This window comes from Bombus terrestris, chromosome 2 (genome assembly GCF_910591885.1).
Source record: "Bombus terrestris chromosome 2, iyBomTerr1.2, whole genome shotgun sequence".
Classification (NCBI taxonomy): Eukaryota; Metazoa; Arthropoda; class Insecta; order Hymenoptera; family Apidae; genus Bombus; species Bombus terrestris.
In genome coordinates, this window is record NC_063270.1 from 8788217 (window position 1) to 8803914 (window position 15698).

Here is a 15698-nt window from a genome sequence, read left to right on the forward strand (position 1 = left end):
GATTAACGAGGCCAACGAAACGGCTTCGTTCGTTGGCGACGACAAAAAAATTCTGCGGGCGGCTGAACGCCTAACGAATGCAGGTAGCCTTCAGAGGTCGAGACATTGCGTACGGAAAAGCAACGAACTTCACCAAGGCTGACTACTTTGCCTATGTACAAGCATAAAAGGCTCCCACCTACTTTTATTTCGCACATAAAAACGCTTATTTTGTCTTATACACAGCAAACGCGACACACGAAACACGTACTCGCGGACATAAGCGTACTCCGACAAAACGCATAAATTATACAAAAAAATTGACGAACTGACGTCTCCAAAGTTTCGTTAATTCGCCATCGTAAACGTTATCTGATGATACTTTTCGAAACCTAGCCGTGACGGTCGAAAATAACAGAAATCGGATATGTCTGTTTCTCAGAAAATAGAAAAAAGTTTCCTGAATACAACGACGCGTTATTTCGTCGACCAACATCGAATTGATGTTTGTCGCTTTTACTTTATAAAATGTCCATCATTATTTCTGTAACAAGAATGCTATATTTAAAACATAAAATGTCATGCATTCGCTTCAACGGTTCCTTTGCCTAATTTAACGAGACGCCTAAACGCGATACGTTATTTGCCACAGACAGCAAATTCAAATGCCGAGATCCTGGACGAACGGCAAACAGCGCGAAATAATTCGACGAGAAAAGTGCGAGACTTTGCTAACTCGATTTCTCGATCGTTAGGAATATCGGGGCTGATCGTAGAGGATGGAAACGAGAGAAAGAGAAGGGGACCATACTCGCGATATCGTTCTTCTGTCGCCGATCGATCACGTCGAGAACTGCGTTCCAACAAAACTATGTACTTGGCTTTGAATCGAAGTCGCCTTCCTTCCGATAGAAGATCGTCCTCGCTGTTCCACTTACATCGCCATACTAAAATCACGCGATACGTCAATGAAGTGTTCGACAGATGGAGAACGACGTTACAATTGCGTCGAACATTCGCAATCAAAACAGTTCCTTACACGCTTCTTGCTCGAACGCAATCTTATCTGGTCGCCCGATCGAAAATCGTTACACCTTACGAGGTCGTTATCGGTAGCGCGTTCCCGTGATATCTGCGACGGCGACACACTTGCGTCGATAAAAACTAGAAGAGTCGAAGATCGTGTTCCGTTTAATCGATACAAGTAAAAAAATGTATCTAGAACAAGAAACGAAAGCAAATACATCTCTTAGATCTTGGTTTGGCAAAAACTCTCAAAACTAATTGGTTTTGTCCCGTTTGCGCGAGTTTACAACTTGGCGAAAAGGAAATGCGACTGAATATTTTCCGATAATTACACGTGTATTATATCGCGCGATAATTACTAATCGACCAACTAAATATTATTTCCAAGAAAAATGATGATTTCCTCGTGTTTGCAAGTTCGCCCGTAAATGTTCCACGATACCCAACACGACGTACGCTTATCTATTACGCAATCAGACAACGACGAGCTAAATAAACGCGAGATAAGCAACGATAGGAATAGAATGGAATCGAAGGAACTCACGAATTGAAACATAGACGTCGTCGTTTGAAGTCGTATTTACGAATATCGGCACCAACTAATACGTATCTGATGAAATCAGAATGCATTTGTACATTTAAGAATCAAAAGTTTGATATTGTACTTGCTACGTTGTATTCTATTGATTATTACGAGGATGAAACGCGTACAAAGTGGATTTTTAAAGATGCAATAACTCGATGATAAATTCTCCAAAGTAGATGCTTTCGTAAAGCAAAAAAAAAAAAAAAAAAAAAAAAACGCGTGACTATAGACCAGACTACTTCAAATTCACGAATGTAATTCCTTCGAAAATCCCAATCGCGATAAGAACTAAGGAAGCAGATCAAACTATTCCCCAAGGAAATTCCTGTGGACGAAAAAAAGTCCATATTGCTACGACGCACAAGCGCGTGAAAATCCCATGAAAATCTTACGTACTTGGATTCTAGTTTTCTACGTCACACATCAGACAGAGGAATATTTCTAAAGCTGTGTTCAGATTCAACGGTAACCGTGTCATCTCATTTAGAACGGCGATGTTTCACCGTCGTATCCCACCACTTTATCAACATGTATCTGACGTTCGTTTTGGTCGTTAGTTCCCTATGTTTACAACGGTCGTGGAGAAAACGTCGTTCTCTCTGCATCGATAGAATGTCGCGTTTTAGCGCGTTATCGCACGCGATGGTGTATGTGTTTCCAAAACTATAAGTCGCGTGATTCATCGATTAACGAAACGCCTGACGCGCACGGATGGAACGAACTGTCAGTGTTTCAACTGTCATCTCCGTGTTTCACGGTCAATGAGAAATGGAATGTCGATGAAACGGATCAGGATACGCGATACGAAGAAGCGGATTCTCAGCTTCGTTCTTCGAACGCGCTACCAATTAACACAAAGCTTACCGAAAGAAGAGTTTCCGTTCTAAGAGACACCTGGCCGATATCCTTCTAATGTTCACAAGAGTCGGTGCAACATCACTCGCTGATCACACGCAGCCCCCAAGTTTCCGCGGAACTCTTGGAATTTTAACTTTTTCACAACTTTTGAAATCTTCTCGACATTCTGTCGATGCCGATCGCATTCAATCGACGATAACTGGAATCCGATTCGATCGGAATTTACGATGCAATCTCGAGAACGATATCTTCTTTCGGGCTGGTTGCATCGTCGCGTAGTCAGTTTCGACGCCTGTCCGTTCGATAGACAAAATGTCAACATGGAGAATGAACTTGGCCAAGAGTGGAAACTGCCACCTCGACGAAGCGATACTTCCGACGCCGATTAACGGATTTTCAGTTTGACGAATTTCAGTTTGTCGAACGAAACTATGAGCCAGGAAGGAGACGAAGTTTGGCTGAGTGTGTGGAAAATTGCGGTTCCTCGAGATGTCGGCGAGGATGTCACGGGGACGTTTGGTCCCATAAACCGGGAGACGCGCAATGTAAATAACCTGGTACGCGTAACCCTTGTGCAACTAGGAAGCGGATCGAAGCCTCGCTCGCTAACGAGCATCACTGGTATCAGCATGAGATAACGCGGTTTATTCGCGTCGAAAGCGTCGATAGCGACTATCTACATATCAAGACGAGCGACGATAACATCCGAGAAGCAGAAACACTATCGTGAGCACAGCCACAGATGAGGAACGTCGGCTGAGAGGACCGACGATTAATTTACTACGGATAGTCCTTCTTTGCGCGCTTGATAACCTTGCTGATCGAATAAGTCGGAATTACTTCTCAAGCCGGATCAAATAATCTTGTACTTGATATAAAAAAGACACGATCCTACACTCGGAATGGCATTGCCTGGGTCGGTGGAAAGTGGATTTCATCGCGTAATTCCCGGGATAAAAGGAAATAACGTAGTTTCGAATTGCATACGGTAAAATTAGTTGGAGCTCGGAAACTCTTACGAATTTCAATTTCAAGAGATCGAAAATGAGCGACGGATCGTATCGATGCGAAAGTTTCGCTGCTTTTTCCTATAACTATCCCTCTAGAACGCGTGAACGCTCCATAGATTTCTACGAATCGAGCAACTTTAATAGATTTCCAATGATAGAAGAACGTCGATAGACTTTTATTTACAAATCTATTTCCATTAAAACGGAATTACATCGGCAGGACTTCCGATCTAATCCGGTAAAACAAACGAACGTATAAGAGAAATTCTCGAATAAAGATTTTAATAGAGAAGAGGGTTCGATGTTTCGTTAAATAGCAAAGTAAATTCAAGATCCGACGTAATTTTAATTTCCTTTGATCCCGCAATTATAGACCTATCGAGACGTTCTGTGCATTACGACGTGCACTGTGAATATTCCAACGAACGAAGCATAACCGTGATGTCGCAATCGCTATCTGTTACAATGCCGAATGAGTTTCGCGTTGTAGGCGAAACAACCGAAAAGAGACGAAACCTTTTTATCAGATTCAAATCAAATTGAACCGCACTCCGCGAGAGCAATTTAGGCCTCTGAATTTTCATTTCATCGATCGTAATTACCACGCTAGACACTTCCATTGCCTTCGAATTCCTTAATTTCCATCATTTATCCGACGATAAGTACCGAGAAACGAAAGAGGCGAAACGACGCGTTCGCTTTAAAACAAAGCAGCCTGGAATTATACGTGAGAAGTATAAATGGTACAAGCGTATTTCTGCGATTCTTTGTATTACATTACGATTCTCTGTGACGCAATACTGCGACAATCGACCGCCAAAGATAAAATAAAATACCAGAATACCAACGATAACGAACGATGAACAACTTTCGATATTAAGCGACAAAGAAACGCGTAAATCGTTGGAAACGTGGAGAGGAAAATTAAAGATCTGAAAAGAAGAGAAGAAAAAAGGGAAAAAAAGAATGCATTTCATTAAAGCTGGCTTCTTTCAAAGTGTTTCATTCCACAACTTCGCTCTTCGTCTTCCGATCAGAATTTCTATGCTACGAATAATCGAACGTTTTACTTCGAAGAATTATAAAATACTCGACGTTTGTCGCTAATAAAACTTGGCGTAACATCGGACAACTTTTTTTAAACGACTCGTTGAATTTCACAAATTTAAGCGGATCGAAGAGCCGAACGAAATTTTCAATGCCGATCGAACAACTCGAACGTCATTTTGCGATTTTAAAAAATCGATGCGAACTACCGCGCAGTTTTACGTATTCTGTCCGACTGTTCCACTACACAAACAACAATGATTTTCAATTATCTATCGCGAACTCTGCAGAATTCGTAAAAATGTTCCCTACGCTGATTAACAAAAAACGTGATTACGTGTTCCCTATCTAAAATTACAATATGCAAACAAAGAATCGACCAGACATCGCCGTTAATGTAAAACGGATATTACAGCAATAAATACGAAACGGAATTTTGATCGATAAATCAATACCGCGCACGGTTTACAAAGCCCGATATGAAAATAATCTGCGAGCACGTAGATTTTAAAGAAACCTTTATACACTGCAAGTTATTTCCGAAGAATGGCACACCGCGTAACTACTACCACGCTCGCCTTGTCTCAAACTAAATTGATCGTTAATAGCCCAATCGTAACTTTTACGAGCGTGGTTGTCATAGACGTTCCATGTGGTACATGCTTCGCTCTTTAAGATCATCGTTCTCTTTCGTTGCTTTCCCCTCTGCGCTTCTCCCTTTTTTTATTCCAAATAGTGATCTTTCTTCGTTCTACGTAGAATTAGTTTGCACATTATAACGGAATTTACTCAACTACTTTATCGAACTTCACTTGTGCGCACAACAATCTCGCAGTGTCGATGTTTCATATAAAAATATGAACGTGAATATTAAACGTTTCTGATAGCGACTCTTACGAGCAGAAAGTAACCTTCGAGGATCATCGTCGTATCTTTCATCGTAGAAATATTTTGATATAATTATCGACGGTACGTCGATATAAAATATAAATCGATAAAACACGTAACGATGCAAACGAAGATATCCTATTGTATTACGTAAGGAAAGTACGCCTGGAAATTCACGAGAACATGATAAACCGTAAGAAAGTTGGAATTTTAAAGACGAACGCGCGGCAGAATAGCCAGGCAAAAGATACGCAGATAGACGCGTCCTAATATCTCATATATATAAATTACTATTGCACCAGTTATTATTCGGTAGATTTAACAACCTATAGAGCGCAAGACAAACACATCGATTTTCGAAGAAAGGACAAAGGTAATATCAATTACCGTTGAGTTCGCTAGTTGATAAAACTACGATGATGGGAAAATTTCCAAGTCCATATATTCGCCGACGTTCTATCGTAGCAGTTCAATATTATCGAGTACTCTCTTAACCTCTATCCCCCTTCCTTCTTCGTTGATTCTCTTATTAAAACGTCGCAACAGTTTGTCTGTTACACGAAGAGGGAAGAACCAATGTGCCGGCTAAGAGAGAGAGAGTGTGTGTATATGTGTGTGTGTGTGTGTGTGTGTCCGTTTCATGAATATTGAATTTATTAATTCGAAACTGCACCGTCTCGACCAAACCTGATATTTCATGCCAATATTCCCCCAAGCTCTTCAAAGAGATTTGCTTTTACCAATACTACCGTTATGGTGAAATATAAAAATACAAAAGTATCGGTGAACAGTTCATTGGTAAGTATTTTTACATTTATAAGTATTTCACTGACACGTGTTCTGTCAAATTTCTCTTATGCTTCGATTCGAACGTTATTTCATACTAAACTTTGAAATCGTTCGTTATTTTATGTAAAAACAAATAGCTTCGAAGATACTAACTGACGGATAAGCTGATTCTTTTACTCATTAACATCGTGTATAAATCGTATTGAGAAAAATTGATAAAAGTCGGTATATCGTTATTCGACTGGACGAAGTTAAATATGAGATAGGATTTCGAGAAAATAATAATTGCTGTGCCGCTTGGATATTCTAACATAAAAGCAGATCGATGAAACAGGTCAAACCTTGTTTTAATTTTGGATACCCATAGGACACTGCGCTACTGGCTATAAAGACGTTGGGTAGCTATTTTTGAGATGCAAAGTCACCGTGAATATCCGAAATCCGTTCACCACGGTGATTCGGATATTACCTTTCCAAAGAAATAACGATAACAAAGTAATATTATATGAGAAGATGAACATTCGTAAAATAACACAGATAACACAGAAGAATCTATTCTCAGAATTAATTTGCTACGAAATGAAATTATTTGAAAATATCCGTTTGTTATTTCGATTGATGTAGGTTTTTAAACCCTGAACTGGAACCATTGCGTGAGAAATGGCCACGTTACCGTCACATTTATACAAAATTTTAGGATATTTCGTTTTAATTTGTATCATACTTCGATCATCGATCGAATGCTAGTTCGATCGCTGATTATCTTTATCACATAAAATACAAAATACAAATTAAAATAAAGTATCCTAAAATTAATCTACCTTACTGTGGATTATCTACAACTCAACGATACCAATCGAAGACTAAGAGACATAAAATTATCCAATCCTAATCGTACTGATTACATTATCCTAAGTTAGAAGCCAGGCCACTAAGAACGCTACGATCATAGATACAGAAACGTATCAAAAATGAACTGCCACGATTCCGATCATTATAATTCACTCGAGATATTTAAAATAGCGATTAGATAAGTTGTCTTATTCGATCCGATTCACTTCCTGCGTAGAATCTTAATAAAATACACTACGCTGCAAGCAAAAACGTTGCGACTGTTCTGTTCTGTGCAACGATATTTTAATGGGCACCGAAGGCAAACCGTTACATGACAATGGATGAAACAATAAAATAACGCAATTGACCGCTTTCCATGAGCGGAATTGCACTTGATTTACGTTCAATAAATAATTAATTCCAATTCGAGAGCATACGGGTAACAGACGGAAAGTAACCATCGATACGCATGTACTATCAGTCAGAAGTTTAAGACCGCTTCTGTCGCTGTATTACAAGCTACGCGTAATAACAGCAAGTGACACCGGATATAATAGATTTTCAATGTTAAATTAAATAATAATACGATGTAACGTAACAGAAATAAACAACTTTGAAAAATGTATAATTAGAAAACAATCTTTTGATTACATGATTCTTGAAACTGTGGAAAAAAAAAAAACGTTCCGCTGTTCCAGGAAAATCAAATTAGATTTCGATCGATATAAGAATCAATAAAAAATATGTAACAAATTATATCAAATAAAGTAATATAAAAAGCATAAATTAAAAAATGTAAACGAAATAATGCGCGTCTTCTCTTCTTTTTCTTTCTTAATTTAATCTTCTTTTCTTTTTTAATTTCTTTTCGCTACGGAGTGGTGTCAGACTCGTAGACATTAAAATATTTCTATACATTCGAGGTTTTAATATCAAATAGAATTATATTCGTTCTCTTATTTGCCAAATTATCTGATCACTGACAAATTTCCTCTCTATCGTGGATTAACTGGTTTTACAAGAGGAAAGAAAACAGGATTGCTCAGTGGTTAATAACGAGTTGTAAAATAGATCCTTCCCTTCATCGACGGGTACAATTGTGCAAAGAGATAGCAGACAAAAGAGAAACGTAAAGTACTAAACACAAAGCGGAACAAAGTGTTATTGCCAGAATGTATGCGTCTGTAACGCAGGCAATTTACCACTTACGATATGAACTTGAACGAAGATACTTTTGATACGATTACGTAAGTATTTATACGTGTGATTGTTCAAAATTTTATCGACACACGTGGGTCAACGATTGCGAAACGATTATTCAGAGAACCAAGGGACGATCTATTTACGAATAGAGCAATAGCGGCACGTATTGCACGTCGAATCGAAGAAGAAAAAGTGGAAATGGATAACGTTGAGGAGTGCGATACGTAATTGAGAATCGACTTAACGATACGTTCCGTGGCAAATTCACTAGAAAGAATCGCTTAACACAGCAAAACTACGATAAACATAGCGGTATAATGTGGCTTTAAACGATCGCTTACAACTAATATTTACAAAAGAATCTTTGTACACTCGACGATCGTACACGTTCTTCAAGATTTTCAAAATACAATGAAACTATCCTGTGTAACTTTTATTGCACAGATATGACTCGACGGTTATTATTCGTCGAAAATAAATATTGTTCGAATGCATTAACGCTACATTAAGATTCCGTAATCTACAACCATTTGTAGAGAAGCTATAACGCAGAAAATAATACGCGACGGTGAAAGAGGCCTTATCTCCTCAAATCCTCACGTTATAGCGATAAAGCTTAGATGATTGCCTTGTAGTTGTCCTAGGACAGTTACGAATAATCAATCAGATAAAGGTCCGCAACAAAAAGCGTAGTATGAAACTCGTTCATACGCGTAAGATTATCCGATTTATAGAGGTGCCACGATCGATTAAGAACCTTTTATAGCGTGCCTGTCCTTACCGAACTAGAAAAACATACGAAGAAACATTTTCGAACTAAGATCGATAAAATATAAAATCAATTGCTCTAAAAATTGATAGATCTGATCCTGCTTGTATGATTTGCAGTGTATCGAGCAATTCAATGTGCGCTAAATTTACAGCGTTCAGCTATAACGATATGCACATAGGTGAGATAACGTGGAACTTTTATGAGCAAAGTTCCAACGCGAATCATGGCGATTTGCTCCAAGTTGAAGATTAGAATACCGAGCGAAATGAATTTGTGCTATTCAAACAACTTTACCGAGTCATAGGTTTACCTTTCTTTCTGAATATATCGAGAGAAACGGTTTTTGTAAAATGTAGAAAAAAGATGAATTTTATACGAGTAAGAAGCGACACCAGCGATCTAATCATTCTCCAAACTACAAATATCGAAGAACAGGAATAAACGACAAGCTAATCACGATACTGGTAGTCGTGTCGCCGCAATCAACGTTTCAATGTATACATGTGTGTGTGTGCATATGCGGATAGAATACCAGCCAAAATTGGACGATTTGAAAGCATAACCTGTCTCGATCGCGCAATTCCTTGCCAACAACTTCCGTGCTACTTTGTTCGAACCAAGCCTATTCTTGTTTTTATTTATTCAGCACTGCAGCATACGCGAGCGAACAGTGTACACGTGTATACTCAAGGTAGGGAAGGAATATACATCCTAAAAGTCACCAACGCGACAAAAAAGAACATACATTCTTTTCTCTGTCCAGTTCTTTGTACTTGCGCATTGCTATGACGCGCTCGTTTACCGCAATAGAGAGAGAGAAGATTTCGCGTTTTCCAAACTGCGATCTTTAAATATAAATTTTTCGTGGATGTAAGTTGTTCGATAAACCAGCTCGTTCAATTTAGAAAAACCATACGTATGGTTGTTAATTACATTCTTGTTGAAAGAAACTTTATTCAAAAACAAACACGTATTTTTTACGTTATATACATATATATATACATACATATTATATACATATATATATATATATATAACTCTTATCGAGAATATCCAGATACGAGCACGTTCAAAGCACGCGGAAAAGTAAGCCTCGTTATAATTTGACTTGTTACCCGTTACGTTTCCCTTACCCCGTTCTACCTGTTTTTGCTCAGTTGCAACTTTGATCGTTAAGTTTCGTCTCGTTTGCAAAGAGAACGAAACTGGACGAAGCTAGAGGAAACTGGAAACCGCAGTAATCGTATACCCGATGTTACCGCAACGTGGGCCACAGATTTATCCGAATGTTTCGCATTCTCTATCTTTTTCTTATTACATATATCTAAGCTGGTTAACTAAAGCCTTGGCCAATTCGCCGAAATCGGATTGATACGACGTCCCCGTAATTTAAATTACTTCGTGCCTACAATCAACCTTATAACTTTTCTTATCGCGTAATAATCGAACAGCCCTTTGAATTCGGATCAGAAGTGACAATCTTATGTCACGGCGAAACCATTCGCAGAAAGTTTCGTAATATCTGTATATACGCACAGTGTGTGTGGCTTGGAATGAAGCTACGCGTGTGGCGGACCTTCTCGTGCGTGTTTCATTGTAAAATCGATTCTCATTATACGATCGACGCGTGTCCAATCGTCGACGCTCAGGGTTCGTTGGTGTTGGTGATTCTCTGATTCTCGCGTTCCTTATGTTAACTGGTCGTTGAATTTCATTACCGCCGAGATACGATGCCGTAAAGTATCCCATATGCTCCATCTCGAAAGAAGGTGGTTTTAATGGATTAAAAAAAAAAAAAAAAAAAAAATTAACAAACGCGTCTTTCAGCGATAATACTCTCGCTGTAATTGCTACTGCTGCTGTTCTTCGTTTCCTTATCGTATCCCTTTGTTCTCCTTCGTTTACATTCCTTCGTTTGTTCTTGTCCCTGGTTTCGTCATTCGTTTTATTTTTTTTGGACCGTCTTCTCGCGATTATGTTTTAACACGCTTCTGTATCCCGTTCAATGAAATTTTCACTCTACGTGTACGTACACGCGCAATTTCCTTTGGCCATTTCGCGCGTGTGCATCGTTCGTTTCTCTTTCCTCTTGCACAAATACAGGATTGTCCATACGTTTACATTTCGTACTAAAAGTGCAGCTCTATATAAAAGATAACGTTGCTTTTTTTGCATACAGCAACTTAAGGCGATATAATTATATACGAATACTCTTATAACGTATCTATGTACGAACGCCGGTGGTCCTCTATTAAAAACGTTCCAAAAATGAATCCTTATTTTGCTCGTACTCCCGTCGATCGCATTTTCACAAATACTCTCACTTTCTCGCTCTTTCTCTCTTTCTCTCCCTCTCTCTCTCTCTCTCTCTTTCCCTTTCATCTCTTCGTTCCTATTTTTCCTGTATCATTTATGCAAGGTACAATATAATTCAACAACGAGCATCTGTAGCCAGTATATAACGAGTATTTCTCCATTTTTTTTCTTTTAATAAGATTCATAATATGCTATAATAAAGGTCTACTTTTCTCTCTCTTTCTCTCTCTCTCTCTCTCCCCTGTTCTCCCACCCTCTCGTTCTCCCCCTTCTCGATCGATGAAAAACGAGTCATATAAATATTACTTCAGCAAAATAATCGTGTGACGACTAGCTATTATAAATACGGTTCGTATCGTGGCAAAAACTTTTCTCCCAACGAGAATGAAGAGAAAAATGCTCGTAGACAGATAGACAACAATGCACGACATGACAATTAATTGTTGGTGTATTTTATATCCATTTTCTCCCGTCAAGTCCCTTTTTATAAACTTTGTATGTGCTAAAAGAGGCAGGACGATGGAGTAGAGGGGCGTGGTGTAAAAGGGGGTCGGGGAACATTCATAAAGATTACAGGGACACTAGATGTATGTACAAAATAATTCCGGCAAAACGACGTTTTCCGATATTAATAGTACTTATCGAGAGCAATCTTTACACACGCCGCCTCTAGTAAACCGGATAATAAAGCCATCTTAGGGAACACACACATATACGTGTATATATATATATATATATATATTTATTTATTTATTTATTTATTTATAATAAATAAATATATATATATATCGTCATTCTCATACGTCAATAATGTCAGGCTGAATTACTTGGCTGAAAAAAAAGATGTTTCTCTTGTAAAAAGTCGTAGTGGTGACAGTGACTATGAGTGTGAGCACACGCGTACGCGTATGTGTATGTGTGTTTGATATCTGTGTATGCAATATATCGTAATATTTTCCAATATATTATATCTCTTTTATTTCTGTCAATCTCAATACGTTCAACGACGCCGATTACCGTGTTTCCTTCGTATACTCTTTTCATTTCCGCTCTCCTCAGAAGTCCACAATCACAAAATAAAGCGCAAAATCTGCCATCTGCATCTTACGTACTCGTCTTCCTTAGTTTCCTTTCCCTTTCTCGACTCTTCTAAGCCACCTTCCTTCCTCTATAAAACTATTGCATCGAGCGTGCCCGCAAACGCACAGAATCATACACGCGCACGCACACACCTGTATACGCTTTCTTTCTATCTTGCATACATGTAATACATTCTCTCGTTTACACTACTCGCTCCCATCCTCCCGCTCTCTTACTTCATCTATATTCCTCGCCCGAAGAAAAGCGAGCAGCGAGCGACGAACCATCGCGTATGAATGTATACGCGATACGTGTGACCATCTTGAATCAATGTGGGAATTCAAAATTCGGCGAATTCCTTGGCACACTTCTCCGTCAACGAAATCCTCAGCGTCTCCTCCTCGTAGTCGTCGAAATTGCTTGTGTCTCCCGGCCCTTTGCATTTCGGTATGAACGGGGCCTCGATTTTCTTTTGGAAGACAGCTATCCAATCGGTACTGGCGAACCACTTGTGACCCTTGATATCGTTTACACCGGCCTTCAGATTACCGTACCTCTTGGTAAGATCAACTTGCAGCAAATTACGTAGTAAGTCTTTCAAATCGGATCCAAAGTGCGAGGGAAATCGTGGCTTTCCGCTCACGATTTTCTCGTAGATTTGGATTGGTTGATCAGCGAAAAATGGTGGATAACCGGCAGCCATCTCGTAGACGAGGACACCGAGCGCCCACCAGTCTACAGCTTTGTTGTATCCTTTGCTGAGAATTATTTCAGGCGCGAGATATTCCGGCGTGCCACATAAGGTCCATGTTCTACCCTGTACCCTTTTGGCAAAGCCGAAATCCGTGACTTTCAAATAGCCCTGTGAATCGATCAACAGATTCTCCGGCTTAAGGTCCCTATAGATTAAGTCGAGGTAGTGAAGGTACTCGAACGCTAATACGATTTGTGCCGCGTAAAAGCGCGAGTGTGGTTCCGAAAAGCGACCAACCTTTCGTAGATGGCTAAACATTTCCCCTCCTGGGACATATTCGAGGACCATGTAAAGATAAGAGTTATCCTTGAAGTGAAACCGTAACGAAACCAGGAACGGGAAGCTAATCGCCTGCAGTATCCTCTTTTCGTTAAGCGTGTGTTCAACTTGCTTAAGTTTCACGACCTTCTGTTTGTCGAGTATTTTCATGGCATAATACTCTCCGGTCGGCTTGTGTTGCACTATCATGACACGGCCGAACGAGCCGGTGCCCAGTGTCTTGATTCGTTCAAAATCGTCAAGGGCAGCAGTATTTGTAGGGTTTCTTTTCCATTTGTCCTCGAACTCTTTCTTTGCCTTGTCAAGAAACTCCTTGACGCTCTCAGCAGCGTCAACCTTTTTGTTTGCAGTCGCGGCATTGTTGCCCATCTTAGCAGCCGCGCTCGTACACGAGCCTGCCAGGGCTCTACACAGCTCAAGAAGTTCCAGAAGACCGCGTCTTCGTTTTCGTTTTCTTTTGCCCTCTTCCGTAGTCGAGCCTACCACGGCCCTGCCAATCTCCACTCTCTTCAAAATTGTTGCTACCTTCTATTACTTTCCTCCACTATCCGTACTCTCTCCTAAAGTCACCGACGATTCGCAATGTTTCTATCCGATACTTGTCAATGCTGGCCCTACGAGACCTATAAACGTCCGAGAGAGCACTCACACTTACGCAAGAACAGGGCACACGCGCGCACTGCACGATGGATACACTCCTACCGATGGCGGACTATCCTTCCCTTTTTTCGCCAGTGTTCGATTCACTTAATAACAACCGTACGACTTCTCGCACTCGGTATAAACCTTCGTGGTCCCTTAATTGTATGACAAAGTGAGACCGAGCGATTTCGCGCGGAAAAATGGGTCAGCATTAATCCTCGTCCGCACCTTGCGCCATCTTTCCTGTCAATTGTACTAGCCCGTCGTTGTCGTCGTCTACTAGAGCTGTCTCAGTCTTTCCTTTCTTATCCTTCTCTCTTTATTTCTGCCTTAACTTGTCGCTGTACTCTCGTACACCGCAGCAACTTTCTTTGACGTGTTTGTCCCACTGGTTTGACAAATCAAAACACTAAACACTAGTGGGTTCTCACAGTAATAGTACCGAGTAGCTAAATCGCAATTCGAGAACGACAGTTTGAAACAAGGGTCGAACGGAACGAGAGAATGACGTCGGTTTCGATCGCTCTCAACCCTCGGAACGCTTGCGAAACGTCGTCTGCTCAACTTACACGACACGCACACCACAAACTTTGACTCGGACGTATTAAATGAACATCGCGAACAAACGTGTATCGCATCTTCTCGCGATAGAAAACAAAGTACGCGCTATCGCACTAAACACACGAATTCTTTTAATATAGTCGCGGACTGATTTTAAGCTCTTAAAGCGAAGCAGGCGGCGATAGCGGAGATAGTCGGTACCGTTCCTAAAGATGGCGACGCGGCTCGCTCCGCTTGTTCGTTCGGGATTTCGCACGGATGCGAAAATGACGAAGTGTCGCTCTACGAAGCGAGAGAGCTACTGTAATGCACAGATCGGATATTGCTTCCACTTATCGCCGATAGATGTAGCATTGGAAGGTTTAGCGACTTCCTCGATCAGTGCTGCCACCAAACGAAAGCGTCAACGTACTTTCGATTCAAAGTAAACTCGTTCTTGCTTCCAAATCCTCAAGGTTTTCATATATACTGAATCACGAAATGTTTCGGACAACTACTTGTGTCGCTGTTTCAATGGGGAATGTGATTCTCTGAGTCATCGCGAAAAAAGTTACGATATCTTGTGAATTATCTGTCGGACTTATTATTGAAGTTCATCCATTTAATAATACTAATTATTAGCTTTTAAATTCTTATATTAGCTTGACTAAATTCTATGGTTACCATATAAACTTAGGGTTCATTCATTTTACTAAAACTTCAGTGATGTCATCCTATATATTTTCTAAAATTTTTTATTATTTTTACAAACTACGTATTATAATTTTATGATATTGATATTTGTAGTAAAGATAGAAGCCTGCTTGTCTTAATGTGTAAAGCTATTTTTACTCGCTCGGCATTGATATACGTATTTTTTAATAATCTAAAACAACTGCAAGGTTGTGACTACGTTTTTGTCATTGTATTTAGTGTATTTTACTTAACTAATATAATCTATATTATAGTTATTTTGCTATAAACTAATCTTATGTTGCGTTTACTATTAATTTGGTAGTTTCATGGTTATTAATAATAATCGACCTGCTTGTGGTATTGAACCGTGGTACGCACACGGAAGGTTGAACACTCGCT

At 39.7% G+C, this 15698-nt stretch overlaps 1 protein-coding gene across 1 annotated transcript in view; it reads right to left on the reverse strand.

Moving 5' to 3' along the window:
* LOC100643510 (cAMP-dependent protein kinase catalytic subunit 1) overlaps positions 1–14912 on the reverse strand; it is a 31406-nt gene extending 16494 nt beyond the window's left edge. The window contains exon 1 of the mRNA XM_003402464.4: positions 1–14912. This exon is cut by the window's left edge and continues 16494 nt beyond it. Within this exon, the coding sequence (XP_003402512.1) occupies positions 12729–13790 (1062 nt within the window). The 5' untranslated portion in view covers positions 13791–14912 and the 3' untranslated portion in view covers positions 1–12728.
* Between the last annotated feature and the right edge of the window lie 786 nt (positions 14913–15698).